Source organism: Ranitomeya variabilis, chromosome 8 (assembly GCF_051348905.1).
Source record: "Ranitomeya variabilis isolate aRanVar5 chromosome 8, aRanVar5.hap1, whole genome shotgun sequence".
Classification (NCBI taxonomy): Eukaryota; Metazoa; Chordata; class Amphibia; order Anura; family Dendrobatidae; genus Ranitomeya; species Ranitomeya variabilis.
In genome coordinates, this window is record NC_135239.1 from 35,207,564 (window position 1) to 35,232,303 (window position 24,740).

At 41.9% G+C, this 24,740-nt stretch overlaps 1 protein-coding gene across 1 annotated transcript in view; it reads left to right on the forward strand.

The window, feature by feature from the left end:
- The first annotated feature begins 4,538 nt into the window (after positions 1-4,538).
- Positions 4,539-24,740, forward strand: part of PODN (podocan) — a 31,296-nt gene continuing 11,094 nt past the window's right edge. The window contains exons 1-5 of the mRNA XM_077278025.1: positions 4,539-4,689; positions 12,034-12,298; positions 12,455-12,548; positions 12,733-12,797; positions 21,984-22,093. Of these exons, the coding sequence (XP_077134140.1) occupies positions 4,655-4,689; positions 12,034-12,298; positions 12,455-12,548; positions 12,733-12,797; positions 21,984-22,093 (569 nt within the window). The 5' untranslated portion in view covers positions 4,539-4,654. The remainder of the gene's footprint in view (positions 4,690-12,033; positions 12,299-12,454; positions 12,549-12,732; positions 12,798-21,983; positions 22,094-24,740) is intronic.

Below are 24,740 nucleotides of genomic sequence, written 5' to 3' on the forward strand. Positions count from 1 at the left end.
TTTTTTGTTTTTGCGTTCTACTTAAAAATAATAATAATTAATTTGATGTTCAGGGGCATCCAATTACAGTATGGGTCGCCTCTCGTGTGGCATAAGGGTTATTTGGAAACCTCAAGTACCCAAGCCCACCTGTACTTCATGGGTCTAATTCATGACTGCATTTTAACTTTTTTTTATTTTTCTTCTTGTTTTTGGTGGGTGGTATTGATTTACACTTTTTTTTTTTTTTTTATTTTGTTTAATTCTATTTTATGTACTTGTTAGGGTTTTTTTCACCAATGTGGGCTTAATCTTCATTTACCAGATATTTGCAGCCAATTGCAATTTTTTTTTTTTTTTTTAAGTTGGCTAAATTTTGTGAGTCATTTTTACATATGCCTGAAATTTTTAGGCAAATTATGTAACACTAGATGGAGGCCCAATGCTATCGCATCGTGATGGTGGTAATGTCATGATGGGGGCAGGCATGCGTGCTGTTGTTGCCTAATGGCATCCTGTGATAATCTAATGACTCTTGCATCAGGGGACTCATATGCTTGACGCCTACACTTTTATGCATTGTTTTTGTCCCAGCGATGCTGTTGCTCTTCAAGAGTCTCATTTGCCCTTTGCTGTCTTCGACCTTGTGCCTTTGCTGCTTTCCTTTCATTGTCACTGGCGTACTTTTTTATGAGGAGCCATGTTGGCGTTGATATTTGCTTTTTAAAGGGGTTTTCCCACAAATCAAAAGTTCATTTTAAAAATTGTCTGTGTCTGACCGTGTACCGAACATACCACAGCTCCTGGGCAGGGGAGGAAGCAAAAGACAATACTGACATTACAGCAGGAGATCGCAGAGGATACATTTTGTGAGGTAAAATATTTTTTAAAAAAGTCAGTGAAATATTTTACCTCACAAAATTAATCCTGTGTGATTCCCTGCTGTAATGTAAGTATTATCTTTTGCTTCCTCCCCTGCCCAGGAGATGCGGTATGCTCCGTACACGGTCAGACACAGACAATTTATAAAATGAACTTTCGTTCGTGGGAAAACCCCTTTAATGTGATCGGCATCCTCTGCCTGTAGACACGCCGCACATCTGCCACCGGGATCAGCCGAATGCTTTACTGCACCTGCATGTAATTCGCGCAGGCGCAGTAAGTCAGACCGCCGCCATGTTTGTGCAGACAGATAGCGGCGGTCACATTAAAACTGCATGAACTCCTCCTGTACAAAGATGGCGGCAGTCAGTGAATCATTCGGCTGATCCCGGCGGCGGTGTCTTCACGACGGTGTTCAACTGGTGGTACCACGTAAGAGGCTGCGTGAGTGTGTGAGTGCGCGAGTGTGTGGTGCGACGGTGTTCCGCTGGTGGTACCGCACAATAGGTTGGTACCAGCAGCAGTTTCCATAGTGAGACACCCATTACTTGGGTGTCCCAATATGGTGGTCTGTGAACTTCCTCTGCTTGGAATTCTGGGATACAGTGACATCTGGACAGAACAGGAAATGAAAACATTACAAGGCAATTATATAAATAGATTTTAGCACAACATGCAACCGATTGCTCTTAAAAAAAGGTATCAGAGAAAAATAGAGATCCTGTTGGAAGAATTTGTCGAGGTGAAAAAGAGAAAAATAAAGATGAATATCACAAACAAAAGCAATGAATCGGGCTGTAAATAAATTGAAAATGCACACAGTGATGTCATAGTATGGGAAGAATTGCCATTATTGTGGTCCTCCCCTGTCATATTCATCTGTGACATCATTGAGCATTAGTATGGCGAACAAAGCTTGTCACAGGTTCATAACACCAGGATGATTGTTAGTAATTCCATAAAACAAGAAACTCCAGACCAAGTGCTGTCACCATGCAGGGATAATGCACACAGTCATGTCCCTTAAGGCTTTTTTCACATTAGCGTCGTTCGACGCACGTCGCAATGCGTCGTAATGTAGAAAAAACGCATCCTGCAAAGTTGCCTGCAGGATGCGTTTTTCTCCATAGACTTTCATTAGCGACGCATTGCGACGGATTGCCACACGTCGCAACCGTCGGCAGAAAAAAACATTACATGTAACGTTTTTTGCGCATCGTCTCCGCCATTTTCGACCGCGCATGCGCGGCCGAAACTCCGCCCCCTCCTCCCCGGACATTACAATGGGGCAACGGAAGCGTCGTAAGACTGCTTCCGCTGCCCACGTCGGGCATTACTTTCACAACGCGCGTCGGCACGTCGGGCCGACGCTAGTGTGAAAGAAGCCTTAGACAGAAATTAACTGTTGTGATGTCACTTTATCATGCTGTACTAAATGAGCTATGATGTCACCACACACAGTGATGTCGTAGTACAGAAATAATAAACCCTTTTGACCCCTTAATAGTTTATGCCTGAAAAAGCCCTTTAAGGGCAAAATTGCCCATTAGACTTGGTACAAATTGATTCGACAGGACCTGGCCCACCAGCTGTGTCTGGACGGGACCCCTGAGCACAATCTCTTACCTGACTGCATCTGCGGCTCTTCTTTTGATTGGCCCACCTGACACAGCGCTATCGTTGCGGCATTATTTACATGCATCACGCAGAGTAATCCTAAGAAGGGCCGTGGATGCCGTCCTTTAAGAGGTAAAAGATCTTCGGGGCAATGGACGTGTTCTGCGCTTACTGGAAAGATGGCATCCATGATTGGATACAGAAGGATGGTTCATTATCGACGCGTTTCAGAGCCGACTCCTTCTTCAGGACAGCCATACATAAGACAACTTGTATAAGACCCTATTGCGCTTTTGCTTTTTATCTAGTCCAGTAAGAGGTGGTTCTCGGGGCTCCCACCAGTGGCCACAGATTACGGACGTAGCCTGGGTCTTTTTGAATACTCGTATTGCCCATACTCATTATATGGATAGCATGTGCAAATAATGTACAAGGTGCTGATTTTTTTGCATGCAGTAATGAAGGTTCTCCTGCAGATGGCGCTGTTAGAGCTGCTGTAACTTGGCGGATAGTCTTTTCCTCGCTTGAGATCTGTTCTTGTTTTTGGCCAGAAATCTGCAGATGAGGCACAAATCAGAAATCCCGCCATGTGCGCAAACCTCGAGATCTGCTGTATATAGCATGGTGCAAATGCCTGGATAGGTGGGGATGCTGCATCCTGCAGTCAATCAGTACTCCGAGCGCTGACCATAAACCTCCTGCCATTACTATCACGTTATTATTCATAGATTTTTTTCCCCCCATTTGTAGTCAGGAAACTCTTGGACCAATAAGAAAAGTTCATTGAACAGTTTGATATTTTGAGACTTAAGTACAGATGTAAATTCTGGAAAAACCTCCTATGACCCAACTTCATATACCCCATTATGAAATTCGGGGGTAATCGAGCTCCAATTCAGGATCCACCTCTCTTGGCTTGAGAAGAAAATGGCTACAAAGAGTGATTCTAGCTCAGGAGGACCTGCCCTCCTTTACACAGTCTATTGGTTTGAGTAGGTTCTGTGTAATACTTCATTTTCCCTGTGGAGGCGCTGCCAGGAAACTGAACACTTACTGCCAGGTTTTCCTACAAATGACAGCTGATCATCGGAGGACCTATTGTGATCAGCCTATTGTTAGCAGACTCTTCCAATAAATAGTGATTATCCAATGCGGAGTACCTTTCTTACAGAACCTGTCGCCCGGTCAATGGTGTCCTGTTTTTGTTCTTGTTGATCCCGGTAGTATTTATTTATTTTAAATCTGGCATAAGTTTCCAGAAATATGGGCTGTTTTATTTATTTATTTTATGGTCTGTTCTGAGGGGGCGTGGCTCACATGATCCTCAGGGGCGTGTCTTTTAACTCCTGCATTATTATTCTATAAGCCACACCCCTTTAGTAAACGCTGCACAAATTAAAACTGAATAAAAAGGCCCCTATCTCTGGATCCGTATGGCGGGTTTAAAGAAAGCAAAAAAAAAACGGGATACTCAGGGGAGCAGAAGGAATAAAATGGGAGTAAAATCTGGCTACTTTTGACTTAGTGGCAGGTCGTCTTTAATATGTTAACACATATATTTATGCTTATGACACCACATGATACACGTCATATACAGATCTCATACCTTGCGCTCCCTCAGCGATTTTCTGTAAGAATCCATGCGAGGAGGTGAAATGAAAACTGTGAGACATTTATACGTTTAGAAAAATAAGTAAAAGTTCCGTACGATCGGATCAAGAACTAAAATCTGAATATTTAATTAAAAAAAGTGCGGTCCCTGGATGAGTGACATGGTCCCCAGGACTATGGTCACCCATACATGAATCGCTGTCCTCTGGCCATAGTCATTTCCATCCGTCCCGAGCCTCCTACAGACAGGTGCGCGGTCCAGGCCCCCGTCTAGGCTAGAAGGTGCATTGTTCATAGTGGTCTACAGGTGGCACCTAGACATCAGACTTGGTGTGTGGACCCTTCGAGGTCTTCCATTTATATGACAAGTTCTATGCAATCCCATATCTGCCATCAGCAGGTCCGGCTTCCATGCTGGGCTTCTTCCCCTCCCCTTAGAGGCTCCTAGATATTTCCACAAAGCCCCCTGACATCTGCCAGCGAAGGCAGGACATCTCCGTCCCACATCTGGGCTGGATCCTTGTTACTGGGAGGCTGCAGCGATTAGTGCGATACTTGACATGGCATGAAGCGATTCTCCTTCATCTCTGTCTCCGCAAGGTGAGGGGGAAGGAGGAGTGGTGAGAAGACATTAGCGAGGGGGTGTAGGTGATAAGGGGGGGAGTAAGCGAAAACCGATGACGGGGGCGTACGAAGAAAAAGCGGGGGGACTGGACGTAGAGGAGAATTTGGAACTTTGGGATTCTTAGTAAATTATTAGGATGCAACAATGTAAATGAATGTATCAGTGTGTTTGTGAATTGTTACAAAACTACAACTCCCAAAATGTCCTGATAATCTGCATCTGTGAACATCCTGGGAGTTGTAGTGTTACAACTGGAGAGCCACAAGTCGGAAACAATGGCGCCAATTAATCGCTTTTTTTCTGGAGCAATACTAGTTGTAATAATGACTTTTCTTTATTTGCTCCTTATTCATTATTTAATTTGTACCTTTTTAAAGTTACCTTCACTTGGCATCTTTTTTTTTTTTTCCTTTTTTTTTTTTTTCTTTTTTGGAGCATTTGAAAATGTATCTGATTTTCAGGCAGAAAAAAAAATGGGCGATTTTCATCCCCGTTGTTATTTTACGTCCTTGTGACATCCGTATTTGTACATCAACCGTTTACAATGTATGTGATTGAATACGGTTTCCTTTGTTATAATGGAAATACATTAAAAAAAATCAGATTCCATATGGACCATTGAGATTGGATTTTTTTTTGCGCACCCATAGACTTAAATAGTCCAGTCTCATCTAAAATACTGAGGAGACCCTGCTCGGTCCACATGTAAAAACTATCATCTGGACATCCCCATTGGTCTGTGTGCTATCCGATTTTTACATATTTCTAAAATACTCTCGTCTGAATGAGGCCTTACGGCCACAGTTTTATTTATCCAGATATTTTACCCTAATTCGTTATTTGTAACTTTTTCAAAATATGGGAAACTTTTTGCAAAGTTTTATTCTATTAGTTTAAGGGTGTGTGAACACTGAGTCTTTTGGAAGAGTTTTTTGGAGCAGAAACTCCAAGTTTTTTAAGAGTTTCTAATTTTTGAGTTTTTGAAGAGTTTCCACTCGGTGGCCTTGTGCACAGAGTTTTTCGATGAGTTTTTTAGAGCAGAAACTGAACAGAAACTTTGTTTTTTAGAGAGGATTTGGAGAGTTTATTCTAAGTTTCTGTTCCACAAAGACTCTGTGTGCACAAAGCCAGTGTCTGTTCCGAAAATGGCATGAAAAAACTCAGTGTAAACAGTGTGATAGGATATATTGTCTCTTTTACTCAAAAAAGCACAAGAGACAAAAAAAAAGCATCTTTAAATCTGAGCCAAAGTCATCAAACATTATCCACCCATTTTAACGATTTTGGAATAAAGAGACAAAGCAAAAAATGACTTTTAAAAAACACTTCTGGTTTTGGAGGGGGAAGAATAAGTGTTATAGTAGTGATGAGTTTGTCATTTCCTACAAGTCATCTGTAATTTTAGTTAAGGAAAATCTTCTGCATTTTCTCCTTAACTCATTGAACTGCATTAACTGTGCAGTCGCTAAAGAGTTAAAAGACAAATTCAGCTCTGCTACTTCTGCACACGTCATACTTGTCTTATTTTATGATTATTTCATCCCCAACTGGTTTATCACGAGTAACTTCTCGCTCCATTTGCCAGACATATATGAGTGTCCTCCGCTATAAGACGTATTACGCGGCAGCTGCGGATCACGCTGGATGTTCTGGTGCGCAGCATGTGTCAGAGTGATTAAGATCTGCGCTGTTCTCAGGAGACGGGAGCGTTACCAGATGCAATCAAACTGAGAAATACTGAGACTTCTGTGATGATTGGCCAAGGTTTTTTATTATGGGCCAGAAAGAATTAAAAAAAAAAAAAATCTAATTCCTATATTATAGACGTGTGACTTGATGACTGGAGATTGCCAGTAAGACTGGAGTTACGCGGTCACTTTTGCCTCGCAGCGTCCAAATGTCATAATCACATTTTATGTGCTTTAAACTCCGTCCTCAAAACGTAATATACACCTAGATTCTAACTGCTTACAGCCACCACTAGAGGGAGCTCATTGCATACTATCCACATTTCGGGACTTTTTTTTTTTCTTAAAAGCATGTATTCGGGGCTAAAGATGAGTCTTGTGATTGGGTGTCATTAAACATTTTGAAGCATTTGCCTCCTAAAGCCTGTGCGTTCTACTGTCTATTGCAGGCTGCAGAATGAGTTAACTGAGTATCCGTCAGTGAGCTCATTCTGGCAGTCTTATGGGAGAGTTTACAGATCTCTTATCTGTTTTTCTTTTAGCTGATTTATCACTACAGACCACAGAAAAGCTGAATGTTCAGAGAAACAAAGTCTGTAAAAGTCAAACAGTACAAATGTTTTAATGAAACCCAATTGCAGAAATCATTTTTAGCCCCAAATACATGCAATTAAGTAAAAAAAAAAAGTCCCCAAATTTGAACAGCCCCTTTTTAATACTCTTTAAATTTATAGGATCCCAGCAAACAAAGGTGCGCCTTGTCGGGGTTGGCCAATTTATGTGTTACGTACGGTACCTTCATTTTTATAACTGTATTCTAAATAGCAGTAATGCAGACCACATGTCACATATTCAATGTCTGCATACATCTGAGCGTGTACAGAGTGCTGCTGTATGCTTTTCTTTGTATATTATGCAGTCATAGCAGCTTGCACCTGTTCACACTTGCTTTATTATGTTCAGAGCTGCTGGTCAGTTTTTTGTAGTTATTTGTCTATTATCTAACTATCTATTATCTAGCTATCTATCTTTCCATTCATCCATATATCCATCTTTCCATTCATCTTTCCATCATCCATCTTTCCATCCATCCATCCCTTTTCATATATCTGTCTATCCTCCTTCCATACATCTATCTTTCCATCCATCCATCCATCCATTTTTTCCATCCATCCATTCATCTTTTCTTCCATCCATCCATCCATTCATCTTTTCATCCATCCGTCCATCCTCCTTCCATACATCTATCTTTCCATTCATCCATCTTTCCATCCATCCATAAATTTTTCCATCCATCCATAAATTTTTCCATCCATCCATCTTTCCATCCAACCATTCATCCTTCCTTCCATCCATCTATCTTTCCATCCATCCATACATCCATCTATCATCCATCCATCCATCCATCCATCTTTCTTTCCATCCATCTTTCCATCATCCTTCCATCCATCTATATTTCCATCCATCCATTCATCCATCCATCAGTCTTTCCATCCATCCATATATCTATCTTTCCATCCATACATCCATCCATCCATCCATCCATCTTTCCATCCATCTTTCCATCCATCTTTCCATCCTTCATCCATCCATCTTTCCATCCGTCCGTCCGTCCATCGTCTGTCTATCTTCAGTATGTGTAAGCAGCTTTTCTAGTTCCCCCTTCCATTGTTCCGCGGTGTTCAGCCTCACACAAGGCCACATGCCTGGGGAACATTAGCGCGGTTCTGAGCTATAACCCATCGGCCGCCATCGTTTTCCAGACATCATTAATTCCGTCCGTTTGTCTCTGTGTCCCACATTCCGAGCTTGATGTTCCCCAGCGCTCTCGGATCCTTGTGCAGGTGATATCATTCTGCACAGCACATTATGACTTGACCCCTTAATAGGAGAACGCGACGCTGCTCAGATATATTTACACTTGCTGCTCTCCGGCGTTTACAATCCATCACCCGTCTGTTTCACTGTCCTCCTGCAGAAGTTTGTGATCAACTTCTTATCCCAAAAAATACAACTTGTTCTTGAACGTCAAGAAATCAAATCAAGAAACGCTGTGTTACAAAGTTTGCTGAAATGACCTTAGATTTCTACGAACGTCATACCTGGATCACTCCAATGTGATGCTGAAAAATAATAAATGAAATTATGCATTATATTTTACCAAAGTGGGACCCATTACAACCTATGCACGCTCTTCTCTCTTTCCCTAGGTCCCAGCACATTTATAGTGTTCTAGTAAAAGCCCATTGGTTTCACTGAGCATCATGTAATGCTCCACTTGCCCTGTGGTGGCGCTGTAGAAGAGTCTCGCAATTGTGGTCTGATTCTTCCACAGATTACAGCTGATTGATGAGATTCCCTAGCCTTGTGGAAAGCGAGGTGGTGGGGTTGACCACAGTTTTTATTTATTACGTAAATGCATATATTTAAGGCTGAAAATATTTTATTTTGCCATTGGGTTTCATTAAAAATTTTGCACAGTTTAGTTTTTACAAGCCTTTTAGTTTCCTTGCACGCTCAACTTTGGTCATAAATCAGCGGAGCTCAGTAACAGACAGATAAAGGAGTTACAAACTCCCTATCAATAGTCTGAATGGGCTCCCTGATGGATTCTCAGTTACCTCATTCTGCAGCCTATAATAGACAGTGCAACATGAAATACAAAGTTTTTAACGAAACCCAAGCCTCATTCAGACGTCCGTGTTTTTTACAGATAGTACTCATACCTATAATAGTAAATGGAATCATTCACAGGTCTGTGATTTTTCACGGTTCGAGCGGTCCATGCAAATTCTTGGAGATATGTCCGATTTTGATCCCAGTGTCAGATCAATATCGGCAATGCAAGTCTATGGGTGCGTGAAAAAATCGGACTGCACTCTGATGCCATCTGTGTGCAGTCTGATTTTTAAAGACTGTTAGGGGAAAGTGGAGAAACTTTTTTTCTTTTTATATACCGTACTAGAAAAACTAATGAAACTGGGACCAAACTCTAATAAAACTGGGCTGGAAATCACTGATGAAACTCGTCAGTTTTTCTCACTGACGTGTGAATGAGGCCTAACACACAAAACTTGCTCCCTCTGTGGACACCAGACATATACCCCACTCACAAAATATCACACACACATTTTGTGTGCCAAATTCTTAAAAATGGGGCACACGGTTGAGGAATTTGGCACTGGATCAAAAACGCTTTGTATTTTTGTCCGTAACCATTTTGTGCGACTTCTCGACACCAAAAGTCACAAAAATGCGCCAAGTTTGGAAACTTATCCGGAAACTTCGCTCCAGGGGGCTGGAGGTGGGGGATTGCGGTGATTTTGATCCATGAGTCGGACATATTTTTTTGCAGACAGTTGATGAGCAAAAAACATGGAACTGAATGCATGAGTACGTGTTCTATCCATAAAAGAAAACACGTGAAAAACTGATGTCTGAATAAAGAATGATCTAGACTGATGCGCGGCTGATGTGCGTCTTTTTTATTTATATGGGTGGCCCTGATGGAAAAGTCATATAAACCCTCCAACATCAGCAGTGACGTTTAGTAATGTGAGACTTATATACAATTTATTCTAAGGCGACTTTTGGACGTTGGATTCGTTGATATTTGGATTTCCTGTTGAGGGACCCGTATCGTATGTTCGTCATTAATACACTTCAAAGATCCGGCGGTGGCCTCCGTCGTGCACTCAGGTTCTGGCTGTCAGTGCCCCCCGCATGCTGGGAATATTGCTGTCCGTTTTCTTACAGACCTCGTTAAGTTGTCTGTTGTTTTCTCATCTGTCATTGTAATTACAGAGCAGTGACACAAATATGCAGACATCCTCCTGGTTTTGTATATTTTCCACGTCAGGAAGAGGCCCCATCGTTCTGTAGAAACCACCAGCACCGCTCACACACTGAGTCTGAAATGCCGTGCACTGGTTTCCTTTTTTTTTTCTTAGTTTCGTGCAGTTTTGCAAAGATACTTGGATCTGGTGATTAGTGAGATCGCCAGGGATAGTGTAAACCTCCGTCATACCGGATTACAGACAAGTGCATAGATGGAGGAGCTCTACTTCCATGCAAAGCCTTTGGTGTCAAGAAGGTTCATTATGGGAATTACGTTAATGTAAACCATACGGCGCTCAGGAATGATATTGTAATCACTGGCAGGTGAAGAACATAACATGGATTATCTCGTGACACCTGTCAAGTGGTGGGATTTCACATGCTGCAAGGGAACGAGTTTTTGAAGTTGAGGTTCTAGAATCCGGAAAATTGGGATATGAGCAACTGTGACATAAACCAAATTGTGAAGGCTAAGTAGTTAGGTCAGGGTACTTAAAACATGACAGAACTTGTCAGTACCTACTAAAAGTGACCCAAGGATCCAAGGACAACCAGTGAACTAGTGCCAGAGTCATGTATGCCAAAAGCACAAATGGAATGACTTATTTTCACGGGATTATCGCGACAGAGAGGAGCCAGAAGACTGCAGCGTCTGAATTCTCCTACATTGGTTAGAAGTACTTCACCGTCGTATTAAACAATGTAAATTTCTTTTAGCAGTGCAGGGGTTAATCTGCTCAGCTGAGAGCTCCTGGAAGCTTTCCTGCATTAAGGCTCTCAGCTGTTCACTGTTAGCTATCTCCTATATAATCTGGGCCCTGGCTAGCACTCACTGTCAGAGTAGCTTTTGCTCCATGGCTGTAGGTTGTTGCTGGTGGTTATTAGATTAGGCAGTTGGTGGATTTATCTGTGACTGTTGCTATGTTTTGAGTGTGTGATAATTCCTTTTTTTTGCTACTTTGGCTTATTTGTTATTTGTGTGTGTATATTTGTATCTTTGGTATTTTTCATTACCCGTGTTCGTATTTCCTTGTTAGTCTGGTTGGTGTAGTACAGTACACTACTACTCCCCTCTTCCCTGGGTGGGAGAAGGGTACAGACTGCAGGCAGATTCAGGAGCTTAGGCAAGGTACACGGCCCTGGCATCTTCACCATCAGAAGTAATCCTGGGAACAGGGCGAGATAGGGCACCACCTAGCGTTAGGGACCGGGAAGGAGTCCCTGGTCACGAGAGACACGGTAACAGAGTCATGACACTTATGGAAAATTCCCAATTGCTACTATCAAAAAAAGTCCATGGAAGGACAACTAGAGAATCGGTGGAAACTTCTTGGGTGCCAAAGGTTTAAATGCAAGTCTTACGTGATATGTGATGTTCTTGTTATGCACTAGCTGGTACCTAGCAGAAAATGTCCATGAACGGACACTTAGGTATCGTCTCTGATTTCATATGGAGGAAAGTACAGTTTCTTTACTATCTTTGTAAGGAATTTATCAGATAGTAGTAGTACCCTCGCCTACTGTATCCTCACCCATCCCTTGCACCAAGTGGTAATGGATGCCATAGTATTGAGATATTCGACCCTACAAAATCATTGCAGTAGGGTAGCATAGCTCTATTATATAGTACCATATATATGCTCCATAAATCAACCCCCCAAGGTCGCCTTATATTAGCTCAACATGACTATAGTGAGCATTCGTAGTGAATTAGCAATGATAATTCCCTATCAATATTTTGAACTCCACCCTAAAAAAATCACAATATCTAGCCTTCTGCTTTATTTTCTGCAGTGCAATGCGTCTCAGTAGTTTGGCTTTTCTCTTCACGCTCCTGTTCATCTTCTCACATGGAGTACGAGGACAAGACGAGGAGGAAGAAGAAGAAGAGGAGGAGGAGGAGGATGAAGAGGGGATCTTTTCCTTTGTGACTTCTGCACCATCAGAGTGTCCCAATGACTGTGACTGCGCCCTAGAAGGGGTGGTGAACTGTGCCGGAGTGGATCTCAAGGAGTTTCCTGTTGACCTTCCCGAATATACAAACCACCTTTCATTGCAGGTCTGGACTGAGATTTTTGGGGGGGAAATGCTCATTTAATTAGAGAGTGTATGATGGAACGGGGGGAACCACAAATTATTTTCCACATGCACCCATTGTTGTGTCCTCCAAATTTATTATGAGCTAACCATTTTTATTTTTTTTCAATTACCATAGAATAACCGGATAGAAGAAATTCCTCCGGAAGATCTGATTCGTCTTCACAGACTGGAAACCCTGAACTTACAAAACAATCGACTTACTTCAAGAGGTGAGAATAGTAACACCTACAACTAAGGGTTCCACAAACATCATAGAGAAAAGTCAAAATAACTCAACACACAGCCATTAATATCTGGCATAATCAATTCCCTACCTTTACGGTGTCATGTAAAATACTGCTGACAAACATAAAAGTTTGACCTACAGAATTTCTCCTATTATTTTCCTCCTAGGACTTCCAGATGATCTCTTTGAACAACTGGAACATCTAAATTATCTATACCTGGCAAATAATAAGGTAAGGCCAACGATAAAACTTAATAATTTGCCATAGATTGTAACCGGTTGTTCTTGTTTAACATTTTACAGGTTTCAATATACAATTTATATATAAAAAAAATGAGTCACTTTATAAATACGTTGCATTAGTCATATTGTACTGATTTTTATACTACGGAGCTGTATTCACAATTCTGCTGGTAATTGGAAAGTCAACAGATTTGTTTAGTTGATTACTGTGCGGTGCCTGATGTAAAGATCATAGCGCAAATCATCAAAACAAGATCTGCTGTACAGACACTTGACTCAACAAGGAATGCTGCCAGAGTTCAGCTCTGAAGGCTTCATGACTTTGTGTTCACCTACGAGCTACAGTGTAATCTCTAAAGTTGGATTTATACCAGTTAGACAACTGCCAATTTTTGGTCATTTAACATCTTTTTTAGACAGACAGGTGGGCAGGCGCATAGATTTCTCGGCAGCACAGGTCCTGCTTACAAATCAGAATGTGCTGCCGAGAACAATGATCTTTAAACCAAGCGAAAAAATAATGTCACCAAACGAATGAGCATTTTTTCTCATTTTTGATTGATTGGCAGCCTGATTAGTGCTCAGAGGAACACTTGTTCCCCATAATCTTGTGGTGTAATTACTCAGGCAAGTGTTTGAGAAAAAAAATCTCTCTATTCAAGGAGTTGTCCCACTACAACCCCCTTTTTTATTTTCCAAAAAACTCATTGGTAGTTTACTACCCAAGAAAGTTTTGTATTTTTAAAGGGCTGTGCTCCCTCTAAACTTGCTGGAATGAGTTAGTAATAGGAACTAAATTAAAACTTTTCTAGAGAAACTAGCGATTAACATGTCCAGGACCAAGAGACGTAAGGAGAAGCTTAACCTGGCCCTGCGCTGACATTTGTAGCTAGTACAAATACTGGGCTGACGTCCATGAGAGCTGGCTGGGATTTTGCTCCGTTACATTTCTTTAACCCTGACACTGTCGACAATCCAGGATTGGCACCAGCAATGTTCTTGGAAGCTTGAAGGAAACAATGAGAGAACATCAGAATGTGACGGCCCTAAATCATGAGCGGTCATGGAACATCCGTGCAGAAGAACATTAACTTACTGACCTAATTGGGACAAGTCTTGGCTTAGCCCATGGGATATGTAGATGACTTTTCTATTTTCCTAGCCAAGCCTCCGGCAAATGGCAAGAAAAATCATTGTGGTTCCTCTAATAATTTCCATTAATTGAGCAAAACTAGCATTGAGATTGAGGGACAAAATGGAAAATTGTGGTTAATAGAAATGGCGTTGTCAACCCAACTGGCCATAAACGTCTTCTGTGGGGAAAACCCATGTGATAGAGATAAAGCTTTACATAAACTATAGTATACAAACTTTTCAAAATATCTTATGAGACACATATGCTTATTTCTCCAATTATGAGCCACTTCTTCAACTCATCATTCACTCTGAAAAACAGCTAAAAACTCAGGTCCAAATGTCGGCTAAGTTAACAATTATTGAAGTCCATGGGGAGGTGATGGGGGATAGGAGGGAAAAGGAAATACCGAGAGTGAGAAACAGACAAACACACATATGTCGGTTGCTGCTTTATAATAAGCTTTATTTCACTCCAGAGCTGAAGTCACAGCAACATTGCTCAGTAATGCTTTGTCATTACTGAGTAATGTTGCTGTGAATTCAGCTCTTGGGTGAAACAAGCTTCAGAGCTCCTTCATGCTGCTGCTTCTACTGAGGTTGTGCTGCATAGGAGAGCATGAGTCCCTCATGTCTGTGTGTGCTGTGTACAAAAGACAGCCTCCACCCACTAGCTCAGAGACAACTGAAAATTAGAGATAAAGTCTCCAGTGGGGAAAATTGGTGCATGTACACACACATGAAGCCACCAGAAATTACAGGTATGCTTTTGTGTTAACACAGTTCCACTCTTTATGGAAAACCAGGACTTATTTTGTCTGTAGTCTGAGCCTGGCATTGAATCCGCATAACACACTTCCATGACATGTGCAGCTCCAGGTTTTCAGGTCCTTGCCAGATTTTCTCATGGCTTCTAATCAAACATATCAAGGTTTCCAAACTTTTTTATCCTACTACTCCCAAAGCCAGCTGTATATGTCTGTTCCTGAATCTCATGCATATCATTCATACTCACAATTAATTTAATTATTGGAAGGTCAAATTTCCATAAATGTAGAGAGCCTTTTGTTAGGAACATTCTTCCGTCTAGGCCTCTGAGCTTTCAAACTTTACATCAGAGGTTTTTCTGATGGGAGGCTTCAATGAATGACATTCATCGCTTAGGATGCCGTTGTATACACAAGATATATGGGATTTTTAGTGTTAATAATTTTATTTATATAGCGCCAACATATTCCGCAGAACTTTACAAGCCATTAACTCTGTGATTTCCAATACAGTTGGAAAAAAATATTAATATTATTAGGAAACGTTTTTCACACTAATAGGTATACAAAGCCCTATGGATACATTTATCATATATATGAAACCATAAAGCTCTGACGCAGAGTCAAAAAGAACCACAAAAAAAGACAATAAATGAACAATAGAGCCACTAAATTGTATTCCTAAAGTTAATAGATTACAATCACCCATAAATGTGTGTGCAGGTCATTTTAATTAATTAAAGTTGCTCTCCTCCGTGTCGATCTTTTACTAATTACCTAAGAATTAAAGGGAATCTGTCAGCAAGAAATTCACCTTCAAGCTACTTATATGCACATGTAGCTCTTTACCAGACAAGTTCAGCAATACCTTTACATGACCAGTCTGTCCCTCCGTTCCTGAGAAATCAGCATTTGAATTGATATGTAAATAAGGCTGGTAGATCTGAAGCCTCTGTCACTCCAGCTCTATTCCCCGCCCAGCATCACCTCCTCCTTCTTGACTGATGGCTCCTTTTGCCTGAAGTCACACAGCATAGAGGCTGTCAGTCAAACAGAAGGAGGCGGCGCTGGGTGGGGAGTAGAGCTGGAGTGATGGAAGCTTCAGATGCATATCAAGCCTCATTTGCATGTCATTTGCATATCAATTCAAACACTGTTTTCTCAGTAACAAGGGAATGGACTGGACATGTAAAAATGAGTGATGAGCGAACTTGCTGGAATAAGGTGTTATCTGAGTATGCTACTGATCCTAAGTTACTACTTATGTTATTGCCCTGAGCTGCATTCACAATTCTGCAGGCTTCAGAGCTGAAATCTACTTTTAGCATTTCTTTCCATTTCAGGGTCTGCTCAGAGTTTGCTATTGATTTACATTTTGGGAGGTTGAAATCAACTGATCGCACAGGACGATTTTAAGCTTTTAGGAGATGCAAGTTGTAATTCTTTGTCTTTGGTCATCTTTGTACAAAAAATGGTTCGCCGAATGGAGGACACGGGGAGCATGTAATATGAGCTACATTACAATGGTAGTGAGTGGGAGGAAGCAATTAGACAAGTGATTGTACATCTGACAAATACAATAATGACTGACGGTGGTGGGACAGATTCTGAGACCCCGGCCTTGGCTACCAAAGAGATCACGTCCTGCGCCTGACGGTTCCTATAAAAGGTGTTTATAGGTAAATATACAAATTAGATTGGCTGAAATGTGAGGCTTTTTTTACATTCTCCCATGTACACTAGTTTGCTATAGGTAAATGTTCCCATTTTTTGAAGAATTCATACATATGAAGGTTGTTATCACTTCTCCAACTATTATTGTTTCTAAAGGATTTGTCCACTTTTATTTTGTTTAATAAATGTGTTGAGGGCATAATTTTGGACAGTCCATGACCAGCTTTGGGGCCATCTATGACGATTTTTTTGCCAGTCTATGACTAACTTTGAGGTCGACCATGGCCTGCTTTGGGGCAGTCTATGAACAGCTTTGGGGCCGTCTATGATAAGCTTTGGGGCAGTCTATCGCCAGCTTTGGGGCAGTATGTTACCAGCTTTGGGGCAGTATGTTACCAGCTTTGGGTCAGTATATTACCAGTTTTGGGGCCCTCTGTGACCCGCTTTGGAGCAGTCTGTGACCAGCTTTGGGGCCGTATTTGACCAGCTGTGGGGAGGTCTATGACCAGCTGTGGGGCTGTCTATGACCAGCTGTGGGGCAGTCTATGACCAGCTGTGGGTTGTCTATGACCAGCTGTGGGGCAATCTATTTACAGCTGTGGGGCAATCTATGACAAGCTGTGGGGCGGTCTATGACCAGCTTTGGGGCAGTCTATGACCTGCTTTGGGCAGTCTATGACCAGCTTTGCGGCAGTCTATGACAAGCTTTGGGGCAGTCTTTGACAAGCTTTGAGGCAGTCTATGGCCTGCTTTGCGGCAGTCTATGTCCAGCTTTAGGGCAGTCTTTGACAAGCTTTGAGGCAGTCTATGGGCTGCTTTGGGGCAGTCTATGTCCAGCTTTGGGGTCGTCTATGACCAGCTGTGGAGCAATCTATGACAAGCTGTGGGGCGGTCTATGACCAGCTTTGGGGCAGTCTATGACCTGCTTTGGGCAGTCTATGACCAGCTTTGCGGCAGTCTATGACAAGCTTTAGGGCAGTCTTTGACAAGCTTTGGGGCAGTCTATGGGCTGCTTTGGGGCAGTCTATGTCCAGCTTTGGGGTCGTCTATGACCAGCTGTGGGGCAATCTATAACCAGCTGTGGGGCAATCTATGACAAGCTATGGGGCTGTCTATGACCAGCTGTGGGGCAATCTATAACCAGCTGTGGGGCAATCTATGACAAGCTATGGGGTTGTCTATAACCAGCTGTGGGGCAATCTATTTCCAGCTGTGGGGCAGTCTATAACCAGCTGTGGGGCAGTCTATGACCAGCTGTGGGACAGTCTATAACAATTCTCTTGGATCTCTCCGCAGCATTCGACACTGTGGATCATCAGCTCCTCCTCACTATGCTCCGCTCCATCGGCCTCAAGGACACCGTTCTCTCTTGGTTCTCCTCCTATCTCTCTGGCCGATCCTTCACTGTTTGTTTTGCTGGTTCCTCCTCCTCTCACCTTCCCCTTACTGTTGGGGTTCCTCAAGGATCAGTCCTAGGCCCCCTCCTCTTCTCTTTGTATACTGCCCCTATTGGACAAACAATCAGTAGATTTGGTTTCCAGTACCATCTCTATGCTGACGACACCCAATTATACACCTCTTCTCCTGTTATCACGCCGACCTTTTTAGAAAACACCAGTGATTGTCTTACCGCTGTCTCTAACATCATGTCCTCCCTCTATCTGAAACTGAACCTGTCAAAAACTGAACTCCTCGTGTTCTCTCCCTCTACAAACCTACCTTTGCCCGACATTGCCATCTCTGTGTGCGGTTCCACCATTACTCCAAAGCAACATGCCCGCTGCCTTGGAGTCATCCTTGATTCCGAGCTTTCATTCACCCCCCACATCCGATCACTGGCTCGCTCTTCTTATCTGCATCTCAAAAACATTTCCAGAATTCGCCCTTTTCTTACTTTCGACTCTGCAAAAACTCTTACTGTCTCACTTATTCATTCTCGTCTGGACTATTGTAACTCTCTACTAATTGGCCTACCTTTTACCAGACTCTCCCCGCTCCAATCTGTCCTGAATGCTGCTGCCAGGATCATATTCCTCACCAACCGTTACACCGATGCCTCTACCTTGTGCCAGTCATTACACTGGCTACCCATCCAATCCAGAATCCAGTACAAAACTACTACCCTCATCCACAAAGCACTCCATGGCTCAGCACCACCCTACATCTCCTCTCTGGTCTCAGTCTACCAACCTACCCGTGCCCTCCGCTCTGCTAATGACCTCAGGTTAGCATCCTCAATAATCAGAACCTCCCACTCCCGTCTCCAAGACTTTACACGTGCGGCGCCGATTCTTTGGAATGCACTACCTAGGTTAATACAATTAATCCCCAATCCCCACAGTTTTAAGCGTGCACTAAAAACTCATTTGTTCAGATTGGCCTACCGCCTCAACGCATTAACCTAATTATCCCTGTGTGGCCTATTAATAAAAAACAACAACATAATCACGTTCCTCCATCATGTTCTCATACACTTTATGCAGTTAATAGCCTCTGTGTCTGTACTGTTACATACTTAGGCAGTTAACTGGTTCATGCAGCTTTACATGAACACCCGAGCCTTACACTATGGCTGGTCCAAATAACTAAAGCAATTGTTACCATCCACCTCTTGTGTCTCCCCTTTTCCTCAGATTGTAAGCTTGCGAGCAGGGCCCTCATTCCTACTGGTATCTGTTTTGAACTGTGATTTCTGTTATGCTGTAATGTCTGTTGTCTGTATAAGTCCCCTCTATAAGTTGTAAAGCGCTGCGGAATATGTTGGCGCTATATAAATAAAATTATTATAATTATAATTATATATTATTATAACAAGCTGTGGGGCAGTCTTTGACCAGCTATGGGTCAGTCTTTGACGAGCTGTGTGGCAGCTATAACCAGCGGTGGGGCCGTCTTTGACCAGCTTTGGGGCAGTCTTTGACCAGCTTTAGGGCAGTCTTTGACAACCTTTGAGGCAGTCTATGGGCTGCTTTGGGGCAGTCTATGTCCAGCTTTGGGGTCGTCTATGACCAGCTTGGGGGCAGTCTATAACCAGCTGTGGAGCAGTCTATAACCAGCTGTGGGGCAATCTATAACCAGCTGTGGGGCAATCTATGACAAGCTATGGGGCAGTCTATGACCAGCTGTGGGGCAGTCAATAACCAGCTGTGGGGCAGTCTTTGACCAGCTATGGGTCAGTCTTTGACCAGCTGTGTGGCAGTCTATAACCAGCTGTAGGGCCATCTTTGACCAGCTTTAGGGCAGTCTTTGACCAGCTTTAGGGCAGTCTTTGACAAGCTTTGAGGCAGTCCATGGCCTGCTTTGGGGCAGTCTATGTCCAGCTTTGGGGTCATCTATGACCAGCTTGGGGGCAGTCTATAACCGGCTGTGGAGCAGTCTATAACCAGCTGTGGGGCAATCTATAACCAGCTGTGGGGCAATCTATGACAAGCTATGGGGCTGTCTATGACCAGCTGTGGGGCTGTCTATGACCAGCTGTGGGGCAGTCTATGACCAGCTGTGGGGCAGTCTATGACCAGCTGTGGGGCAGTCTATGACCAGCCGTGGGGCCGTCTATGACCAGCCGTGGGGCTGTCTATGACAAGCTGTGGGGCTGTCTATAACCCACTGTGGGGCCGTCTATTACCAGCTTTGAGGCTATTTTACCAGCAACACATTTATTGTATTTAATACATAACACATGATTTTGTGCTTGACTTAAAAAATGGTATCCTCCATAAGGGTTTTAGATTCATACCTTTATGTGTGGGGCATGAAGTAAGGTTTCTTGGCTTAGAAAAAGGATGTGTGGAGGCCCAAGTGTGGGAGGTTTCCACTAACGCAGAATGCGAGGTTTGGCAGCCTCCTAATCCAGAGAGCGTGGCCAGATAACATGTTGGGATGTGTTTCGCTGGCTCCATCCAACGTATCTCTCTTCCAACCTGTATTTTGTTTGGCCGACAATAGGGTCCGGATTGAGTTCAAGATTATCTGGGCTGAGTCAGGGATTTGTCACTTACTTTACAGCTTGTACACACAGACAGTGTGAGGATTTGATTCCACTTTTAGCCTATTAACTCAAATGGTGCTGTAGAAATACTAATTGTCTTTTCCTTCACCTATACTATATACTGTATGTATGAAACAGCCAATAAAGGACATAACCCATTGTGAGGCATATACTTTCTGTAACAGAAATGAACATGGTAATAGAAGGATAGCTTTAGACCTTTTTTTTAATTTTGTCTACATTGAATATACAGTTTTCATCCTACTTTCTGCCCTATCTGTATATCTAAATAACAAGGATACACCCGGGGCCCAAAAGCCCTTCCCCTTTAGTACCCAGTACCCATTAACGAACTGACGAAATAAAGTGCCCAGTGCAAAGTCAGCCATATCAGACCAAAAAAAAAATGTGCGTGGACAGTTATCTTAAGAGCATGGGGCCTTTCGGCACTCGCCCTCCAGATATTGCAGGGTTAAAGAAGGAAAACCAAAGAAACGAGACGGAGCATGAGTTGGTGTACGTGCAATGTGTAGAAGTACATTCACACTGTGGCCATTTAACAGGTAAATCCCCAGGGAAAAAAACAATATGAGCATATACCCTGTAGTAAGTGAACAGCATTAGTACATATAAATAACATAAGGTACTTAGTTAATACCATTTTGATTTAAAAAAAAGTTTAAAAACCATCCAACCTCGACAAGGTCTACCCAATCGGGACGATCCTATCCTATCTCTAATATTAAAACATCACCTTGCGTCAGCCCTATTTCAATGCCCACGGCTTTCTCTTCTTTGCCCTTTAAAAAGAGCACATGCAACTCTTGCACAGACCAAGTGTCCATGTCAGGGGCGAGTTGATTGCACGGTGCCCATGGGGAAGAAGCTCAGGTGCTTAAAGAAATCAGAGCACATGTGTATCTTCCATTAAAAATTCCCACTTTAAGTCCACAGGAAAAGGAGTACCGTCTTTTCTGGGTCAGTACATGCCATTAACCCATTACTTGCCAAATTAAAAAATTTTTCAAGTACGGATTTTTCAGAAAAGGGCGTCCCAATATTTAATTAAAAACGACAATGACATGATTTCCTATTTTGAAAACATTCATTTTACAAACACAACACAAAAAATTGGACCTAATTATAAAAATTATAAAATCTTAGTTGCTTGAAGCTAAAGATTAGGCGTCCCAAAAAAAGGACAATGGTAGATAATGGGTTAATAGATTCTTTGTTATTTTTTTCTGTTTGTTTTTTTTTTTAAGCTTGTCATTGCCAGGGCATCTGTAGTGGGAAAGGCAGAAACATTGAGCCACAGGACACACTGATATTAATGAAATAATTTCTTCTGCCTTTTAATGTAAATGAAATATTCTTCTTCTTTACAGGCATATTGTTTTGGTATATACAGTACAGATAAACAGTATGTACCAAAACATTATAATGTAAAAAGTTGTTACATGTAAATTTCACTTCTGGATAAGAATGTATTATAAATCGTGATAAGAATTTGTACAAAATAAGTAAATTATCTTAGATTTCTATATAGTGTACTGTCATCCTTGGCACTATGAATGATGACGCTCTAACTCTAATCTGTTGTCATTTGTAGCTGACTCTGGCACCAAGGTTCCTCCCGAGCTCTCTCGTAAGCGCAGACTTTGCCGCCAATTCTATAACTAAAATCTATGGAATGACATTTGGACATAAGCCAAATCTACGGTGAGATCGTCAGAACGTCGCATGGTATCGATGCATTAGAATTTACAGTTATAGCCATGCTGCTTATTATACTGAAATGCAAAATTCTATTTCTTTGAGTAGAAAAAAAAAAATCTCTAGAAAATATTGCCAGGTCCCAGTGTAAAATAAATGGAAGCTACCAAAGCCTGGATGATCTCTCCCCCTATGGAGGTGTCACAAATCATACATCTGATGAGTATGAAGGGTACTTGTCCCATCTGATCTACAAACGGCAGGTTCTAGACTAGGAGGAGCTGAGCAGAATGATATACAGATTTGTGGGTAAAGATTCAGTATAACTTGTATATTATTAATTGAAATCACTGCTCATCCTAGGATTAGGAGTCCAGGGGGCGGTCTTATCAATGATTGACAGTTATTAGGACCGCCCACTGGACTCTAAATCCAGAATGAGCATGAGCTTGAACGAAAAAATAAATCTTTTCCGACAAACCTATATATCAATCTGTCCATAGAGTGCAAAGCTGAAAGGATTCCATTAAGAAAAACTATGACATCTACCACTTGTAGTAGGGAGGTTTTTTTTTTTAGAATTCTCACTTACATTAATAGCATCTCACATTTATCGCACAGGGGATTATTTTTTTTTTATTCTGGGGGATCCAGCTGTAGGACCCCCCACCGGTTAGCTTATATGAAACGTCATGCCATAAAAGATCTTTAAGTCTTCCATTGCAACCAGTTAATTTGGCTGGCTGAATTCTGCGCCGGGTTTTCTGTTGCACTCCATATGAAAACATGTTATGTATTAGCCTCCCATAATAATGTTTTGTCCTCCTTCCAATTCCTATATGAAATATCAACTCTTTCACAGAGTGCCAGCAACTTCCAAAGAATTGAATTAACGTCTGGAAATAAAATCCTACATAAGTTTTCTGTTCAGTAACTGACCCAATATAAACTTTCCTGCACAGACAATGTACAGGTAGCAGCAGGACACTAGCTTTTCCTCGCTCCGTCCTCTTTTTATCATTACCATTCAGTTCCCTTAAATGCACTGAAAACATATGGTGAAAAGTGTATAATAAGAAACATCCCATCTCATATAAAAATAAGTCCGTTACTAAGCTGTTTTCAATTGTTTTCACACAAAAAAATATTAAAATGAAAAATTGGACTTTGAATCAAAAATATTGGTGTTTCCATTCTTCTTTACTTATGTTGGCAAAGCAACAAAAAGCAAGAAAAATAGCAAATTGTTAGTCCTTGATGCAGAATCTGTAACTAGGACCCCATAACTTGTAATTTATAACACTGGTTTCCTCTTATTGGGTATAATGTCACAGAAAACCTCCAAAAATGGTCCAGACAAAATTGCTTGCACCTTTCCAAAATAATTGTAATAATTGTTTCAAGCATGTGATGCTCAAACAAACTTACCTGTGGCAAGTAACAAGTCTGGGCAATATGAAAATCACACCTGAAACCAGATAAAAAGGGGAGAAGTTGACTCAATCTTTGCATTGAGTGCCTTTGTGTGCCACACTAAAAATGGAGAACAGAAAGAGGAGAAGAGAACTGTCTGAGGACTTGAGAAACAAAATTGTTGAAAAGTATCAAAAATCTCAAGGTTACACGTCCATCTCCAGAGAAGTTTAGAAACCCATGGCAATGTAGCTAATCTCACTGGACGTGGATGGCAGAGACAAATTGATGAAAGGTTTCAACGCAGGTTAGTACGGATGGTGGATAAGCAGCCCCAATCAAGTTCCAAAGAAATTCAAACTGCCCTGCAGGCTCCGAGTGCATGAGTGTCAATGAGAACTATCCATTAACATTTAGATGAAATTAAATGCTATGGCAGGAGATCCAGGAGAAACCCACTGCTGACACAAAGACATAGAAAAGCTAGTCTGCAGAAATGTATGTGAGTAAGCCAAAATCCTTCTGGGAAAACGTCTTGTGGAGAGATGCAACCAAGATAGAGCTTTTTGGTGAAGCACATAATTTACCGAAAACGGAATGAGGCCTACAAAGAAAAGAACACAGTACCCACAGTCAAATATGGTGGGGGTTCAAAGATGTTTTCGGGTTGTTTTGCTGCCTTTGGCACTGGGTGCCTTGACTGTGTGCAAGGCATCATGAAATCTTAAGACTACCAAAGGATTTTGGGTTGCAATGTAGTGCCCAGTGTCTGAAAGCTAGGTTTGTGTCTGAGGTCATGGGTCTTCCAGCAGGACAATGACTCTAAATATACTTCATGAAGCCCCCAGAAATGGATGGAAATAAAGCGCTGGAGAGTTCTGAAGTGGCAGCAATTAGTCCGGATCTAAATCCCATTGGACACCTGTGCAGACAACTTAAAACTGCTGTTGGGAGAAAAGTGCCTTCACATTTGAGAGACCTGGAGCAGTTTACAAAAGAAGAGTGGGCCAAAATTCCAGCTGAGAGGTGTAAGAAGCTTGTTGATGGTTATGGGAAGCGATTGATGCAGTTACTTATTCCAAAGGATGTGAACCAAATATTAAGCTGAGGGTGCCAACAATTGTTTCCAGCCCATTTTTGGAGTTTTGTGTGAAATTATGTCTAATTTGCCTATTTTTCTCTGTTTTTTTTGTGTGTTCCATTACACAAAGGAAATAAACATGTGTCTAACAAAACATAT